Genomic DNA, 17,662 nt, shown 5'->3' with positions numbered 1-17,662 from the left:
TTTAAACGCGAACTTCTTTTCTATTATTCTCCGTAGTATTCAATTATTAAAAGTAAATATATATACATATATACATATATATATATATATATACAATAAATTTAATTAATTAAAATTTAATTTAAAATGAGTAATAGATAATTCAAAAGCGTACCACCCGATATACCCATTTAAAAATAATGTTTTATATAGTATAATAACTTTTTATTATAGTTATGTTTTTCATTCGGATGATGCAATAATACTTTAACTGCAATGAATTCATTGTGAATCATAATATAGATGAACATAAACTTAATCGTGAATCAAGAGACTCACAAATAAAACATAATATAAGTTCAGGGCCGATTTAAGTCAGTGTCAATGACGTTATTATTTAATCAATTTTTCTATCGAATGTTATAACAAAAATTATTTATATGAAATATTAATTTTATAAAAAGCATCCAATTATTTTCTATATTACCTATAAACACTACTATTATTATTATTATTATTATTATTACTATTTAGATATATTTAATTTTATTATTAAAGTAGCCCATTCATTAATTGATTATACTGAAAAGTATTGTTATATGTAATTATGTATTATTATTTATAGATGACTCAAGGATTGAATGTAACGTAATAGGTCTTACGATATAACATTTCACGTTACTTATCTATATACGATTGTCACATACATTGAATTACAAATACGAAATATAATTCAAGGACCTTTCTCAAATTTCAAAGTTCAATTTTTGCAATTTTTCATTAGTAATCAGTTTTTCTTTTTTAATGTATATATATCTGCACATTGGTACATACTTATATTCATTATGTTTATTATATATTTATTTAACATATCTCGAAATACATTTATAATTATTTGAAAAATAACTGTACATATATATATATATATATATATATATGTAGTTATATATATGCATACAGTTAATATAATTTTGTATTGCACAGGTACTATCTTTTCTTTAATTTGTTTTTCGTGTGGTAAGTAGATTATATATCAGAATATTTACATACTATTTTTCATTTGTACATCTATCAAAAAAGAATGATATATAATGTATACGTATATTCATCGTATACATATAGCGATATGTTAAAAGTAAGAATTCAAATTACTATATAACAGTAAATTTTTGTCCGACTAAATATTTCTTATTCTATTCTTTCATTAATTTATTTATTTTATTTTTTTTTTCAAATTTAAAAGTTGTGGACGCAACCATTAATTAATATTCTATATATATTATCCATACAATATATATATATATATATTCTTTTATTTAGAATATTGTCAAAGATTAAATTTTGTAATAACTTTTTGTAATTAGATGCATTATACAATATTTTACGAGAAGAACAAAAAAAAAATAGTTTACGATATTAGCTAAACGTAAAAAGATTAATATTCATTGGACAAACAAAATTTATGCACAACTCGTAAATTATTATCGAAAAAGAAAAAAAAAGAAAAGAAAAAGACCTAACGACGAAGATGCATTCATTTATTCTATCTAATCGTAAAACTAAAATATATATATATATATATATATATGTATATATATATAGTTTCTCAAATATATTCCTTTTTTTTTTTAAACATCTAATAAATTAAAAAACAAAATCCAAATCCAAATCCAAATTTACAGATATACCGAAACATCATGCAATTATTTTCACCAGTCAGTCTGTAACATCGAGGTAGATAAGTGAGATAATACTTAACACATCTCACTTTATTTTAATTTTATGTAATTTCAATTTAAAACCAAGTAACTCAGATAGGACTCCGGAAAGGGCAGATAACAATACCACTTTTGTAATGGTATAAACGTATGGATTAGCGGATAGGCCAGATATTTTAAAGGGACTTTCCAATTCCTGCAAACAATCATTCAATAATTAATAAACATTCAGTTAATTTTAATCTATTAAAAGAAGAAAAAACTATAAAATATACAAAAACCTTAATCAAATCGGCTGCCAATTTCAATACACTATTAGCTACCATTAATTCCTCCTTTTTATGGGGTTTCTGTTCTATCTGAAGATGTAGATTTATCTGAAAGATAGATTTTTTCTAACTATATAGTTATCTTTATAAAAAATAATTATATATACCTGTTCGGTTAACAGAATCGAAAGATTTCTATATTTTTTATTTATTTTAGTTCCCAGTGTCATAAAACGTAAAATAAATATTCCTAATGAAAAACTCCAAAACAATGCTTCAACGTTGTACTGCGAATGTAAACTTTCAAGATCCTACAAAAATGAAATATATATATATATATATATATATATATATATATATATATATATATTTTATAATAGTAAAAATAAAATAAAATATCAATTAATAAGAATATTAAATTATAGTTTACCTTAATTAATTCCAAACTGATAAATGATAATAATAACAATGTTACAATAAAAGCTGAAGATACTATAACATCGACAGAACGTTGTGGTCCTCTTCTCTGAAAAAATGTTCATAACGATGATATAAACAAATATATATTAAAAGACAAAATAAATATAAAATATTTATTAATATTAAAGTACCTTCAAATAAGATCTGATGCTTAACCATGTTTTAATATTTCTCACTTTGTTTAACCGAAAATGCGGTAAATCAGATTTCCTGGCACGTCTGGATGATGTTAAATGTGAAAACAATTTAGCATACAATAGTCTTTGTTTATAGGTCCGTTCAGCGACAGCCAATAGAAAGAACAGAAAACAAGATAATGCAAGTCTTTCAAAGGCTGATATTAGAATAATGGTACGTTTCCTGTAATGAATTAAAAATTATATCATTATCATTTTATAACATAATATGTAAATATATGTTGATAAAGATAAAACAACTTACAATATGGTATCTCCAAAAGCAATGTCAATTATTCTACATAGAATATCAGTGTAAGTTTCTAAATTAGCTTGTCTGAGATCGTCTGGTATAATAGGAATGGTAACATTACAATTGGTATCTGTTCCAAGAGTGTCGGTTACTCGTCTAAACGATGGTACTAAAGATAATACAATACTTAATATCAATCCACCGTAAAAATAACTCATACTTTCCGGCATTGATTCTACTCTTTCTATAATAGCAGAACTAATATCAAGTACTGACAATTCTGCTTTCTTCACATCACGCCTTGTCCAAATAGTACAGGAAACTGTAAATATGTAATGTGTTAATATTATAATAAAAGTAACATATAATAATAATAATAATTATTATTATTATTATTATAAATATATCTATTAAAATAAAGTAAAACTAACTACGATCGGATGAAGCACAACTGGAACTTAATAAAATGGAAGGAGGTATTCCAAATTCCCAAGAGAAAGGATGTTCTATAAATTCGTTATGATTCGAATTGATTTCACCATGCAAATCTATTTCTTCCAGTTCTGAACTATAAAAAAGAAAAAATAATTATGTTATATTATAATATATTTATATTTATATTTCGAATAAACAATTTCACATTGTTTCTTTTTTTTTTTTTTTTTGTAAATATTTGTACCTATAACTGCATTCATCGCTGTTCGTCGTCACACCCATCCATTCTGTTGCAGATGTTGTTGCTTCAGTTAAATGATTCGTTGCAGCATCCTCGCATTCACCTTCCTCCTCACTTTCACATTGTCGTCTTCCTTCTCTTATTTCTGATACAGTCGGTGATTCATCTCTTTCCTTAAAAATTCAATAAAATATTATATCATAAAAAAAAAGAATGATGGATAAAAATGAAAATTTGAAATTTACCATGTGAATGCATCCATCTCCTTCACTGTCGGAAAAGTTTCCTCCTTTGTTCAATGGGTCAGGTGCTGCGTGGAAAGTGGAAAACTATGATTTATCTAATACTCTGCTTTTCCCTTCCAACAAATATTAAAGCATGTGTTAACGGTATAGAAATATTATTAGTTTCCACTATAGTTTAATTTTTGTTTCTTGCTTGTAATGCAACCGCAGTATCTACAGATGAACGAAGAGTGCGATAAATTTGTCTACTTGTGTCACACAACACATACGCATTTAAAATACGAAATAAACTAAAATAAAAAATAAATACATATCAGAGATAAGTATCTATCTAATGTATAATAAACATTTGAACACCAAACCTGAGAATTTGGATTGAAGTAAAACTTTGGGACTACTAGATGCTTCCAATTGAAAAGTATTTTCTTCTTTATTATCACATACTTTCATTTGTTCTCTCTCTCTTTCTTCAACATTAACCGTCCTATCGTTATCACTCGATACATTCCCATTTAAACTTTCAAAACCATCATCGTCTAGATGCACAATATCTGGATCTTCAATATTTTCTTCTGCTTGATTATCTTGAAATGAATATTTCAAATATAAATAAATGTATTTTATATTAAAATTATTTGATATTGATTATTATTCATTATCATACCTGGTTGATTGTGATTTATAGAATCTTCATTAATAGGTGGATTATTAATTGATATATTCAACGCTTCTTTATTACTAGATGAAAGAGAAGGAAGGAATTCCTTTAATTGTAAAAATATATCATTAGCTTTAATCTAATGATATTACATTATTTAAAAATATTAAAAAAAAAAACAAACATTTAGAAATTTACCTGTGAATGACTCAACGTCAAAGAATTTTCTATCATAACTTTCTTTGCAAATCGTACAGAATTAAGTGCCTCTCTGCTTATGGTGCTAGCTTTTTCCGAAGCAGTATCTTGTGATGATTTAGAATCATCGATGGTTTCTATAAAACAAAATAAATTCTAAATATTTGTGTATAAAATTACATATATTAAATGAATATAATATGTGTATACAAATGAACTTACTTAAATTAGATCTATGTCTAGATTTATTAATTCTGCATCTACCATGTCTGGGTCGTCTAAGAACTTTTTGTCTGCTATAACCATTGATTTCCATAGGCCCGGAATTCGTTGATACAATGTGAGAATGAACTAAGCATAATATTAACATCATAACGCTTGGCATAAATACTTCCGATGTTGAAACTGTCTGTAGAATGAAACAACGTATTTAATTATAAATCATAACAATATAAATAGGAAAAAAAAAATAAATAAAGTGATTTAAGTGAAAAGAAAAAGTTTCCGTACATCAGCCTCATTTTCTCTGTCTTCATAAGAGAAATATAATAAGACGTTGATAAGTTGTAAGCTATACAATAACAAAAATAAAACAAACACTCTAATACTTGTTTGTTGGGTCCACCACGTTTTGTAAAGAGGTAGAAATAAAAAACGTTGTAAAGCTAAACACGCAACAGTAGATAAACCGTGTTTAGGCTTCGCTTTTGGAAACGATGAACCTATACATAAAAAAGAAAGTAATAACATAATTGTATTGAAATGTTTATTTACACTATGATGACTTACCTCGTACCAAGTCAACATCGATAAATTCAGTTTTCAATTTAGCAGTTTTCATAGGAATATTATTAAATCCACCAAGAATCCTTTGTTCCACTATTTTTTCCCACTGTTGCTTGTCGTACATACCAATTTTCTTTTGATACCTAAAATAATATAATACATCTGTTATATAGATAACGTATTGAAGAAATCAATAAAAATGTATCTTCATCTTCTGTCATTAATATTCAAAGAATAATGAAAAATAATAAAAACAATCTTACCAGTGAATGAGATCATTGAAATTCATTGTGTTCAATCTTGTATTTCACATGAATTGATTAGAATGATTTAAGTAAGACAATTATCAGCTGTTATATCTAACCAAAATATTCGCGCATCTGATTGAGTGATGTAAGATTTCAAATATTTCTTCTTTTTTCGTTGAAATATAACTAATTTTTGATATCATAATATGCACTTAATCAAAATAACGATGTTTTTTTTAAATATTTAATACAATTTCCTATTTTTCCTTTTTTGTTTTATTATATATAATAAACAATAGTATTGATAAAAACAAAGACGATCACGTTTAGTGGAAAATTTAGTTACTTATATAGTTCTCTCTTGTGCCAAACGGAGTGAAATTATTATGCGCATGCGTATACTTCGATTTTACTGATTGGTTCATTTAACCAACGATAAATGTAATAAATTCATTTATTAACAATTATTTATCTCGCAATATTATTAAATATATATAAAGTTATTTATATTAACAATCGAATTAGTATTTTTTTTAAATTTTAATTTATGAATATTTAATGTAAACTAATAAAGAAAAATTTAAATGTCTTCGCAAATGTCAACTGAGCCATCTGGTGACTGTATTGTATACTACATTTACAGTACACAAATGCATACATAAACAAAAAAATAAAATAAAATAAATAAAAATATATTACATACATAATATTATAATATATTATTAACAGTATATTATTATTAATTAAAGATGACATTGTTTATAGATTTCTGTACGGATAAATAAAAAAATGTTATAAAAAATCTTGAGTAAATTCGGTGGCTTGAGTTTTATTTGTGTAAAATTTATTACAATGTTCTATAAATCGATTATAATAAATAAAACGATAATTTTGATATTAAAATATATGATTATAATCACAATTTTAAATATACAATTACAAAATCATAAAGAGAAAAATTATTGTTGTGTTGTAAACCGTGTAATATTGTACTTTGCGGTTGATAAATCGATGAATATTAAATTTTGTTTTTTTTCTTTTTTGTATGAAAATGAATCATTTTATAAATAATATGTAATAAATATTTTACAATTTTTTCTATTGAATAAGAAAAAGAAAGAATAATGAATTAGGGAGAAAAAATGATTCTTAGTCTCAAATTCATAGACAAATAAATGTGATCTTATCGTTCATGTTAATTGGTAAACAAATTTATATTTTGAGACAACTCATTCTTGATATAACAAAAATAAAGATTATTAATGCATATTTCTTTAGACCAAGATATATCTTATTTTCGTCATTTTCTTTTTTTTATTTTTATTTTACTTACTTTACTTTTAAATAAAAAGTATGCTTTAAAAAGAACACAATTAAAGAGAGAGAGAGAGAGAGAGAATTGTATTTTCTAATAAAGAAATCTATGAAAAATCTATGAATTTGAGTCATGGTATTTAGCAACAATTTTGTTTTGGAATAACGAATAAAAAGATATAAAAAACCGTGAAAATAGACAGTCTGTTTCTTTTTTTTTTCTTTTTTTTTTTTTTTTGTATGCATAAGTATAGAGTAAAACTTAATCGTAAAAGATTCATATTATTTTTATTTCTTCTTCTTTCTAGGTTTATCTTGTGGCGCTGGCAAATTTTCTTGTTTTCGTTTGGAAGCAGGTTTGGCACCAACATTGCCACTCTTCTTTCTTCTCTCTTGCCTTTCTCTCTCTTCCAATTCCAAGTTTTCACGTTCTATCAATGTTATCAAAGTATTACATCGTCTTTGCAATTCCAAAGCAGTACGAGATTTAACAAACCAATCAAAACGGAATTGTGGTGCCGATCTAACGGTCGCTCTTAATTCCTCATAAACGTTTTCCTTATCAAAGCCCAATTTGTGTAACATACAAACAAGAAATCTATCCTCTTCTTCAGTATAATTTTTACCTTTGTTAGTACCATAGGATATCCTTAATTGATGAAATGGTGCACGATATCTGGCCATCTTTGCATCCAATGCTTTTTTAATACCAGCACGCCTTTGTATTTTGGCCTCGCCTCTTTCTATCTGTGCCATTACTCTGTCAATGTCCTGTAACTCATGACAACGTTCCCAAAAAACTGCTGAATATTCCATAACTTCTTCTGGAGTTTTACCTTCTACCTCTTTAGCGATATTTTCTATATCGTCTCTACCATATTTTTCATTTGCTTTAATAAATTGATTGAAGTCTCTCTTGGTCCAATTAGTGAAACCCTGAGTTAATAATTTTTCTTTTTCAGCAACTTCTTCATCTGATAATGGTTGAGCCTCGTCTATCTTGCGTTGTTCTTCCTTTTGTATCCTGGCTGCATCTGATCCTAATTCAGGATTCTTTGGAACCTTGTAACCAACAGTTTGTCGAAAATAATATATCTCTTGATCAAGTAGCTCAAACAATCGAGGAGGAAAAAATTGAAAATCTTGTACAATTGGTTGTTTAGGAGGTCTAGGAGCTTTTGGTGCTTTTGGTTCTGATACTCTTAAAGCTTCACGGAAATAAGCATCGACAGCGTAATTAGCTTTACGTTCACGTTTAGGTGGTTCTATCCAGTTACCAATTCCTAATATTTTTTGTTTCTCACGATAATCTTCACCTTCGAATTGATAAACTGAATCGGTTGGTGCATCGACAGTGAAATTACGTAAAGAAGATTCTCCTAAACTTTCCAATTTCTGTTTCATTTCTTCAGTTTTGGCTTCACCTTTTTGTAATATTGTATCAATGTCTTCATCGGTAATGGCACTGTCCTTCGAAGCAAACACTTCGTTAGCTCCATGTCTGATCATATTCAACATTTCATCCTTGTTCAATGCAGTCTGTTTTGCATCTACCAATCTACCTTGTTGTATGACTAATTTGTCTAAACGTAATTTGACTTCTGCACGTTCGACAATCTTTTCTTCCACTGTGTTCTCTGTAATAAATCTAAAAACACGTACCTGTTTTTGTTGTCCAATACGATGAGCTCTATCCATAGCTTGTAAATCCATTTGTGGATTCCAATCGGAATCATAAATAATGACTACATCAGCAGTCGCTAAATTTATACCCAATCCACCAGCTCTAGTTGATAACATGAATATAAACTTTTCGCTATTAGGTGCATTGTATTCATTGATTTGTCTCTGACGATCCTCGTGTGCAGTATTACCATCCAAACGACAATATTGAAAACCTCTCCAGTGACAATAATCTTCTAAAATATCTAACATTCTGGTCATTTGACTAAATATTAATACTCTTGAATCTTGTTCTTGCAATTTAGGCAATAGCTTATCCAATATCACCATTTTACCGCAATTGTAAACAAGATGTTCATCTGTAGTATAAGGTGGTCCAGGTTCAGCACCGTCAAACAGATATGGATGATTGCAACACTTACGTAACTGCATTAAAATGTTTTGTAATCTCATCTTTTCTATTTTTCCCGCACCATTCACTATATCAATGTCTTTCATTAATACTTTGGTGTACCACTCTCTTTGCATTTTACTCAGACCAATATAAACTTTAATTTCCTTTTTAGGTTTCAAACCTTTTTCTACTTCAGACTTCAATCGTCTTAAAAGGAATGGTCTTAAAACAGCATGTAATCTTTCAACTAAAGAATTATCACCTAAGAAACTGTTAGTATTAAACCAAGAATCGAAATCATCTGAACTGTTAAATACATCTGGTAATAAAAAGTTAAGTAACGACCATAACTCGTGTAAATTGTTCTGTAATGGTGTACCAGTAAGAAGAAGTCTATTAGCTGTTTTAAACTCCCTCAATATTTCAGATAATTTAGATTTTTCATTTTTAATTCTATGAGCTTCGTCAATTACCATGTAACGCCAATTAAATTTTTTAAATACTGATTTTTCTTTGATTACCATTTCATATGAGGTAACACATACGTCCCATTCACCAGGCATCATGACATCTCTAATAAAAGTATTTCTACTTTCTGCATCTCCTATTAGACATACAGCTCTTAAAGAAGGACACCACTTTTTAAATTCATTCATCCAATTGGCAAGTGTAGACTTTGGAACAATAACAATATGAGGACCAGGAATGTTTCTGAAGTGTTTCATATATCCCAATAATGATATGGTTTGAAGTGTCTTACCAAGACCCATCTCATCCGCCAAAATACCATTGATACCATTTTCATAAAGCGATATCATCCAATTTAAACCACGTATCTGGTAATCTCTTAACTCACCAGATTTAACATAATGAGGTGAGGATTCAAAACGTGTAGTTGGTGCAACACTGGCATTGCTTTCAGCTAACAATTCTTCGTCCTCCTCTTGTTCTGTTTTTCGATGTCTATGATCACCGGAATCAGATTTGTTTAAATTTTCTGGTTGTTTTCTTGGTCTGCCAGGTTTAACTTTTAATGGGCTTCCAGCTTTGTCTTTTTGATTATTGGTCATAAAATGTGAAAAAATTTCTGTTTGCTTGAGCAAGTAATCAAACCTCTTACTTCGATCTGACTCGAGTTTTGTTTCAAAGTCGCCACCCCGGGAAGATGTGGTTTCTGCCGAAGAACCATTGGAATTATCTCCTGTATCACCAGTATCCGCATTCTCATCAGCCTTAGACATCTTCTTTTCTTTCTTAATGTTTCCTCAATTAAGAGAATGAAAAGAAAGAAGTAACGAATGCACCAAACATTAACTCGTTAAGACGCGTTCCTAACACGCACAGGAAATCGATTGAATTTCGATTATCGAGATGCGATATACCGGCACGCTAATTTAGTTCTAAATATATTCGAAAGATGTCGTATTGTATTATTGGTCGATACAATCAAATACATCTTTATCGACAAAGCAAAATATTCTTATCATTGGTAATAATAATTTACCTTCCAAACTAGTCTGAACATAGTAACACATACGCAATACACATGTATATATACTAACACATTTCAATCAATATACGAATGAAGTTAGTCGAGATGAAACTTATATAGACAGGTAGAAGCTTCGTTGTCAGCTGGGAGTGTGGCGGCTCCTGTAATCCGGCTACTCGGAGGCTAGTTGTGTCGGAGGGTCTGAGGTCGGGGGTTACTGCTGGTGCGGGATCCACGTTGACTGGGCGTCCGCGCTAAGCTCGCCATCAATATGGTAACCTCGGGGGAAGTCGAGGTGACCAGGTTGGCTAAGGAGAGGCGAACCGGGCCAGAGGGGAAACCCAGCAGCCAAAAGTCTCCGTGGCGGGCAGTAGCGGGATCGCGCCCGGGAGTGGGACCGCATTGACAGCCTGGTCGATATGACTCGACACACAACTTTTTTTTTCTTTTTTCTTGCATTTTTTAATAATATTAACAATTCTAATAATAATACTGCAAAAAAATATTTTTTAATAATTTATTTTAATTATTTTTTTTGACATTTACAAAGGTGAGTATCTTATACGTCATGGTGTGTTTATATACTCCATTACTTTTTTTATTTTGAAATTAATTTAATAAAAAAAAAAATTCATTACAAAGAATACTATTTAAATAAATTATGTGATTTGATACATCATTGATAAAATATAGTCTCTTTGAGTTTTAAATATAATAGTTTATTTATTATACGATGACATTTAAATTCAAATAGATGAACGCAAAAAGAATGTGAAACTTATAAATTTATTAAGTAAAAGATTTACAAACATACAATATGGGATTCTGAACGATAGAAAAGAATAATATTTCCTTAACGTGTACCAGATTGATCCCATGTAAAAATAATATCTCTATAACTTTTGTTTTTCCTTTTTGGCTTGTTCAGCTAATGCTTCTAATCGATCATGTTCTTCTATTAAAGCATTGACTTCTCTAGCTGGAAGAATTTTAATTTTGGTTTTACCATTTTCGCGTGTCAATGTTGCCATTTCCACTGTAAATAAAATTCATGAAATTAACATAAGAATAATATATTTAATCAAAAATATTTTCAATATTATTTTTCTTTACCCTTATCTGCAGAAAGTTTGTTCATATCTAATGTCTTAGAAAGTACTTTAATAGCCAATGACATAGCATCCTTTAAAGTAGTTTCTCCTTCTTTATATTCCTGTTTTAAAGATGATACAGCTGCTGCTGAATTATTTCCAATACAAGTAGCTTTCCAACCACCATAATTTCCACTAGGATCTGATTGATATAATTGATAACCATAATGACGATCCCAACCCATGTACAAAATTGATACTCCGAATGGTCTTTTTCCACCGTATTGAGTATAAGCTTGTTTAACATCGCATAACCAAGATACCAATTGTTCACATGGAATTGGTTCACCATATTGTAAAAGATACCTCTGCGCTATTAAACGCAGTTCATTTGTAAGAACATTAGCATCAGCTGTAATGCCTGCTACAGAACAAACTACATCGTCATTTAATTTATATATTTTCTCAGAATAAAATACTTCGTCCAAAAGTTTATTTGTATTTCTTCTTTCAGCAGCTAATAGAATGCCATCATTTGCCAATATTCCTAAACATGTACCAGCATGACTTATAGCTTCCATAGCATATTCCACTTGATACAAACGACCTTCTGGTGAGAAAATCGTGGTACGTGTATCGTACCTGCGAGCCTAAATAAACAATTCAAATTATTATAAAATATATTTATTTTAATAATACAATATCATTATAAACAACACTATGTTTAAAAAATTAACAAAAAAAACGATATAAACAAGAGAATTTAAAGATTTTTATAAAATATAAATATAAATGTAATAATTAATATAAAAAATGATAAAACATTAATATTTTATTATTAAAATTTTATGTAGTGCGAGTTTGATGACAATGCATTTTGAAAGCTAACCTCAAAAAGAAAGAATAAAGTAAAGAACGTTTGTTTTTTTAATTAATAAAACACTTAAATTATGTCATTAATATCAAATAATTATTTACCATTTTACAGAAAGTTTTATTTAAACTTTAAAAATAAAACAAAGAGTTTATTCAAACAAATTACTTTAGTTGATGTTTCAAGTTATACTTGTCACTTAAAGCGGTTACAATTTATACTATTGGTAACGATGTGGAATCTAGTACACTTGCGAGCTCTTCTGGATGATTTTTGTACTAGGTCAAAAATAACCCGGCAAATAAAGATGTCAATATTTCTAATTATAAATTATAAATATTAGAAGAAATTCTATAATATATATATGTAATAAAAATATGTACGTATACATATGTATAAAAAAATTTATTCATAAAATTTAAAATGTTAAATCAATAACATAAAGTGTATGAAAGGAGATAGTAACTCAAGGAAAAGACGATAATTAAAAAATTCAAATAAAAATTTTTTTAAAATAGTATTATAAGTGCACACAAATAATAATCGTATTTTTTATAATAAAGAATTTTTATAAGAATATAAAAGCAAGACCAACGAGAAACTTTAAAAATCTAAGAAGTAAAAAACGTTGGCCAAATTTTGTTAATAATAGCACAAAAGTTTTTTTCCATTGTTAAAATATGAAATGGAACAAATACAAAGTTATATTTAATACATGCAAGTTTTTAATCATTGATATCATATTATATTTTAAAATTATGATGTGTCATATTTATCCATATAAAATCTATATTTATCTAATATAATTTTTTTGTTTGTTAAGTTTTATATAATTTATATTATATATTTCTATATATATATTTATAAGCCACCATATATATGTTCTTTAAAGTTGTTTTTATAATTTGTCTTTTTTAATAAAAGACAGTTTTTATATTCGCAGATGATCGTATACATTAATTATCTCATCAAAATATATTATTATTTAATAATATATTATAGTTATTACATTATTATTATAAATTATAATGTAGTTGTAATAAATGTATAAATTATATCTATATAATTAGTGATAATATTAAATACATTTATATCAACAATAATTTATATAAAAATATATACAATATATAATATAATTTACATAATATATTAACGCTTTAAGTGTATAATTTACATAGAAGACATTTAAGTCTTCTGGACAATATTACGATTTATATTGTCTTTTTTTTTATATTCCTTTTTTTCATCTTTATCTTCACCCGTTGAAGAAGAAGAATCAGAACGTTTTTTAATTTTGTTTGGTGAAATATCTGTTTCTGGTGAACTATGTGTTTGATATAAGCAACCTGGATCGTCTAAACCAGCTAATTTGGTATCCGACATTTCATATGACCTTTTTCTTAACCTACCTGCCACTTGTGGAACATCTAATTGATGTTTTGTCTTACCAGGAGAAACAACTGGCTTTGATTGTTTTGTTGAAGAAGAGGTAGAAGGTTTTTCCAATCCAATCTTTTCACCTTTATCTTCATCTGTTGTTGAAGAAGAACCAGAAAGTTCTCGTATATTTAAACATTTTTTTCCTCTGTGAACTATCTGTTTCTGATGAACTATATGATTTTGGTGAGGTAGCAGGATTTGGTAAATCACCTATATTGTCATCCGTGCTTTCTTCCGAGCTTTCATATGATCTTTTCTTTAACATACTTGCCACTTGTGAAACATCCACTTTAGGTTCTGCTTGTTGTGAAAAATCTGTTTGTGGTGACTTATGAGAATCACTTGATGAAGTATCATATATTATTTCCCCATGATAAGAAACTAGTACTTCTGGAACATCTCTAGACGAAGAAGGATCTTCCATGACAACTTCTAATGAAGTAGTTTCTTCTGTCGAAAGATGTGACCTTTCAGCCTTCTTTTTTTCTTCTGTATACATTCTTGCATATTTCTTTTTTAAAGACTTACTTCGGTGTCGTGGTCTAACCGAATCCGTCTCCATTAGTTCTTCATATTTCTTTTTCCTAGATCTACTTTGACGTTCTGAACGGACTGATTCTTGTGTTTTCCGGGCAGGAGAACTAACTGGTTTTGATTGTTCTTTTGGAACAGACGAAGAAGGTTCTGCCAATCCAACTTCTGATTGAGTAGTCACTTCTGATAAAGTATGTGACGTTTCAGCCTCTATTTTTTCTTCTGTATCAGTTTCTTCATGTTTCTTTTTACTTATCATTTTTGGTTGTTGTGAAACATCTGAATCAGATGTTGAAGCAGCATGAAAACTAAATGGTTGTGATTGTTGTAGTGGAACCTCTTCAGACAAATTAGATTCTGCCAATCCAACTTCTGATTGAGTAGTCACTTCTGATAAAGTATGTGACGTTTTAGCCTCTATTTTTTCTTCTGTATCCATTTCTTCATGTCTGTTTTTACTTATCATTTCTGGCTGTTGTGAAACATCTGAATCAGATGTTGAAGCAGCATGAAAACTAAATGGTTGTAATTGTTGTAGTGGAACCTCTTCAGCCAAAGAAGGTTCTTCCAATTCAACTTCTAATTGAGTAATCACTTCTGATGAAGTAGGTGACGCTTCATCATCTTTTTTTTCTTCTGTATCAATTTTTTCAGGTATCATTTCCTCTGTCATTTTTGACTGTTGTGAACGATCAGAATGTTGTTGTGCCTCAGTAGGAGAACTAACTGATTGTAATTGTTGTTGTGGAACATCTGCAACGAGAGAAGGTTCTTCCAATTCGACTTCTAATTGAGTAATCACTTCTGATGAAGTAGGTGACGCTTCATCCTCTTTTTTTCTTCTGTATCAATTTTTTCAGGTATCATTTCCTCTGTCATTTTTGACTGTTGTGAACGATCAGAATGTTGTTGTGCCTCAGTAGGAGAACTTACTGATTGTAATTGTTGTTGTGCAACATCTGCAGCCAGAGAAGGTTCTTCCATTTCAACTTCTAATTGAGTAGTCACCTCTGTTAAAGTATGTGACGCTTCTGCTACTATGTTTTCTTCTGTATCGATTTCTTCACGTTTCTTTCTACTTATCATTTTTGGCTGATCTGAAACATCTGAATGATATGATAATGCAGCATGAAAACTAAATGGTTGTGATTGTTGTAGGGGAACCTCTTCAGACGAAGAAGATTCTTCCAATTCAACTTCTAATGGAGTAGTCACTTCTGCCAAAAGATGTGACACTTTAACCTCCACTATTTCTTCTGTATCCATTTTTTCATGTTCCATTTTCCTTTTTCTACTTAGCCGTTGTAAATCGATCGAATCATCTGATGTTTCAGCATAAGAACTAACTGATTCTGATTGTTCTTGTGGAACATCTCTAGGTAAAGAAGGTTCTTCCATTTCAAATTCTAATGGATCAGACGGTTCTGGCAAAAAACGTGACGATGGATCCACCGAACTTTCATCGTCCATTTTTTCATCTTTCTTTTCCAATGTCAGTTTTGGCGGTTGTAAAATAACTGCTTGTTGTGAACTAGCTGCTTGTTGTGAACTATCTGTTTGTTGTGAAGTAGAAGGAATTTGTGACTTAAATTCTAAACCCATTTCATATAGAATAATTTTCTTATTTTCTGACATAGTATCTTCAAGTGATAATGCCGAATCAGTGCTTGATGAAGAATTGTCATCAGAATTACTGTCAATTTTTAGTTTCTTAAGATCCTATCATATCAAATGAAATGATTTTTATTAAAAAAAAAAGGGAAAAAAAGAAAAAAATTTCAAATCATTCAAAGTAAAAATTCTTACAATTACCTTTCTTTTTCTACTTAATTCTTTAAGATATGTTTCTTTACTCATTGATAGCAGTCCCTTTTTTGACTGTTTGTCCGAAGACAAATCTGATTTACTCGAGCCTCTAACTGATTTAGCTGAGATTTCTTTACTTTTAAGCGGCTTAGGGTAAGGTTTTAGCTAGTATTAAATCAATTTCAATTAATATATGTCTTATTTTATTTAAACAATTATTTTCATACCCTTTTTAATTTAGAAGGTGATGTTTCCTGTATTTCTGTTTTTTTTGGTGATCTCCATTCTCGAAAAGATGTACTTTCAGGAATTGGAAGAGTTGCCATTTGACTTCCCCCCTGTTGTGAACTCCCCTCCTGAGGTGACTCCTGGTAAGATGTTGAGGGTCTGGGCTTGTGTTTTAAATCAATATCAATTAATATTTGTCTTATATCACTTGTTGAGAACGTAATCTTAACAAACAAATCTAATATATTACCTCGTCGTAGGATGAAAATGTAATTTGAGTTTCTTGATTAGGATCAATCAAAAATTTACATGTTTTTACGTGCTCGTCTATTTGAGATCTAGGAACCTGGTGATTGGGATTGTTAGGACACTGAACAAGTTCTTCGTCGCTCATCTAGAAAATAAATTAATATATTTAAAATACGATAAAGGATTGATGAAATTATAAAAAAAAGAAATATTGTAGATAATTTTATGAAATTACCTTGCTTAATAATATTATGCAATTATCATATATTTATATATATTTCTGTTTATTACTTTTTTTTTTTTAAACTTTAAAGAGAACAATAAACATTGTATAATAAATATATGTATTTGATTCAATATACATACATATGTAAACTTTCAATTTATATATTCATAAATATTTTAACTTTTCGGGGATCTATATATCACATGGAATAAACCTGAAATGATAAGGGTTATTTAAATAATATTAATTAATAACACTTTACAGAATAATATTCATTATAATTACTTTTTTTCACAACATTAATTGCAGTTTTTGAAAGATAACTTTCTTAAATTTATTACGTGTTTTTTTTTGTTAATGTATTATTTAAAAGAGTACGAAAAATTGAGAAAAGCAAACAAAATTTAAAAAATTCGATATATATGATCATATATCGTAAGATGAAACACTTAATATAAAATGCTTTTTTTTTGATAGAGATTGAATGAAATATAATTTGCACATTATAAGTAATGCTTGTCTGTCAAATGAATACACTAACTGACAAGAACGAACTAAATTTGATTGTTCAGTTGAAATTAAATAGAATATATTATGAAATTCGAATTAAAAAAAATTCTTGAATCGTTCGATTCGTAAGAATCG

The 17,662-nt window shown here is 28.5% G+C and overlaps 4 protein-coding genes and 1 non-coding gene across 6 annotated transcripts; 1 reads left to right on the top strand and 4 right to left on the bottom strand.

The window, feature by feature from the left end:
• Nucleotides 1-810: 810 nt before the first annotated feature.
• On the bottom strand, nt 811-7,063 carry phtf (putative homeodomain transcription factor). Of its 2 annotated transcripts, none has more exons than XM_015322772.2 (16): nt 5,702-7,063; nt 5,442-5,581; nt 5,163-5,374; nt 4,875-5,061; nt 4,653-4,789; nt 4,461-4,560; nt 4,159-4,380; nt 3,797-3,861; nt 3,555-3,724; nt 3,307-3,443; nt 2,888-3,197; nt 2,578-2,806; nt 2,397-2,492; nt 2,134-2,277; nt 1,979-2,092; nt 811-1,893 (listed from the first exon to the last, which is right to left on the bottom strand). In XM_015322772.2, the coding sequence occupies exons 1-16, from the start codon at nt 5,725-5,727 to the stop codon at nt 1,744-1,746; spliced, it is 2,439 nt and encodes an 812-aa protein (XP_015178258.1). In that variant the 5' UTR covers nt 5,728-7,063; the 3' UTR covers nt 811-1,743. The 2 variants fall into 2 exon arrangements, with proteins under 2 accessions (XP_015178258.1, XP_015178259.1); XM_015322773.2 differs by having other exon boundaries at nt 1,979-2,074.
• Nucleotides 7,064-7,207: 144 nt separating this feature from the next.
• Iswi (nucleosome-remodeling ATPase imitation SWI) lies at nt 7,208-10,438 on the bottom strand. Its single transcript, XM_015322764.2, has one exon. The coding sequence runs from the start codon at nt 10,316-10,318 to the stop codon at nt 7,289-7,291; it is 3,030 nt and encodes a 1,009-aa protein (XP_015178250.1). The 5' UTR covers nt 10,319-10,438; the 3' UTR covers nt 7,208-7,288.
• Nucleotides 10,439-10,711: 273 nt separating this feature from the next.
• On the top strand, nt 10,712-11,008 carry LOC149032135 (signal recognition particle RNA). The gene has a single exon (XR_016177064.1).
• A 328-nt stretch (nt 11,009-11,336) lies between these two features.
• On the bottom strand, nt 11,337-12,798 carry Prosalpha3 (proteasome alpha3 subunit). The gene is made up of 3 exons (XM_015322557.2): nt 12,639-12,798; nt 11,683-12,310; nt 11,337-11,605 (listed from the first exon to the last, which is right to left on the bottom strand). The coding sequence occupies exons 1-3, from the start codon at nt 12,639-12,641 to the stop codon at nt 11,463-11,465; spliced, it is 774 nt and encodes a 257-aa protein (XP_015178043.1). The 5' UTR covers nt 12,642-12,798; the 3' UTR covers nt 11,337-11,462.
• Nucleotides 12,799-15,306: 2,508 nt separating this feature from the next.
• Nucleotides 15,307-17,225, bottom strand: LOC149032134 (uncharacterized). The gene is made up of 5 exons (XM_089173767.1): nt 17,027-17,225; nt 16,793-16,936; nt 16,542-16,706; nt 16,321-16,479; nt 15,307-16,227 (listed from the first exon to the last, which is right to left on the bottom strand). The coding sequence occupies exons 2-5, from the start codon at nt 16,934-16,936 to the stop codon at nt 15,307-15,309; spliced, it is 1,389 nt and encodes a 462-aa protein (XP_089029893.1). The 5' UTR covers nt 17,027-17,225.
• Nucleotides 17,226-17,662: the final 437 nt, after the last annotated feature.

The sequence above is a fragment of the Polistes dominula genome, unplaced genomic scaffold (assembly GCF_049000335.1).
Source record: "Polistes dominula isolate Pdom_NZ unplaced genomic scaffold, Pdom_raw_medaka contig_75, whole genome shotgun sequence".
NCBI lineage: Eukaryota > Metazoa > Arthropoda > Insecta > Hymenoptera > Vespidae > Polistes > Polistes dominula.
This window is presented reverse-complemented; position numbering and strand designations above follow the sequence as displayed.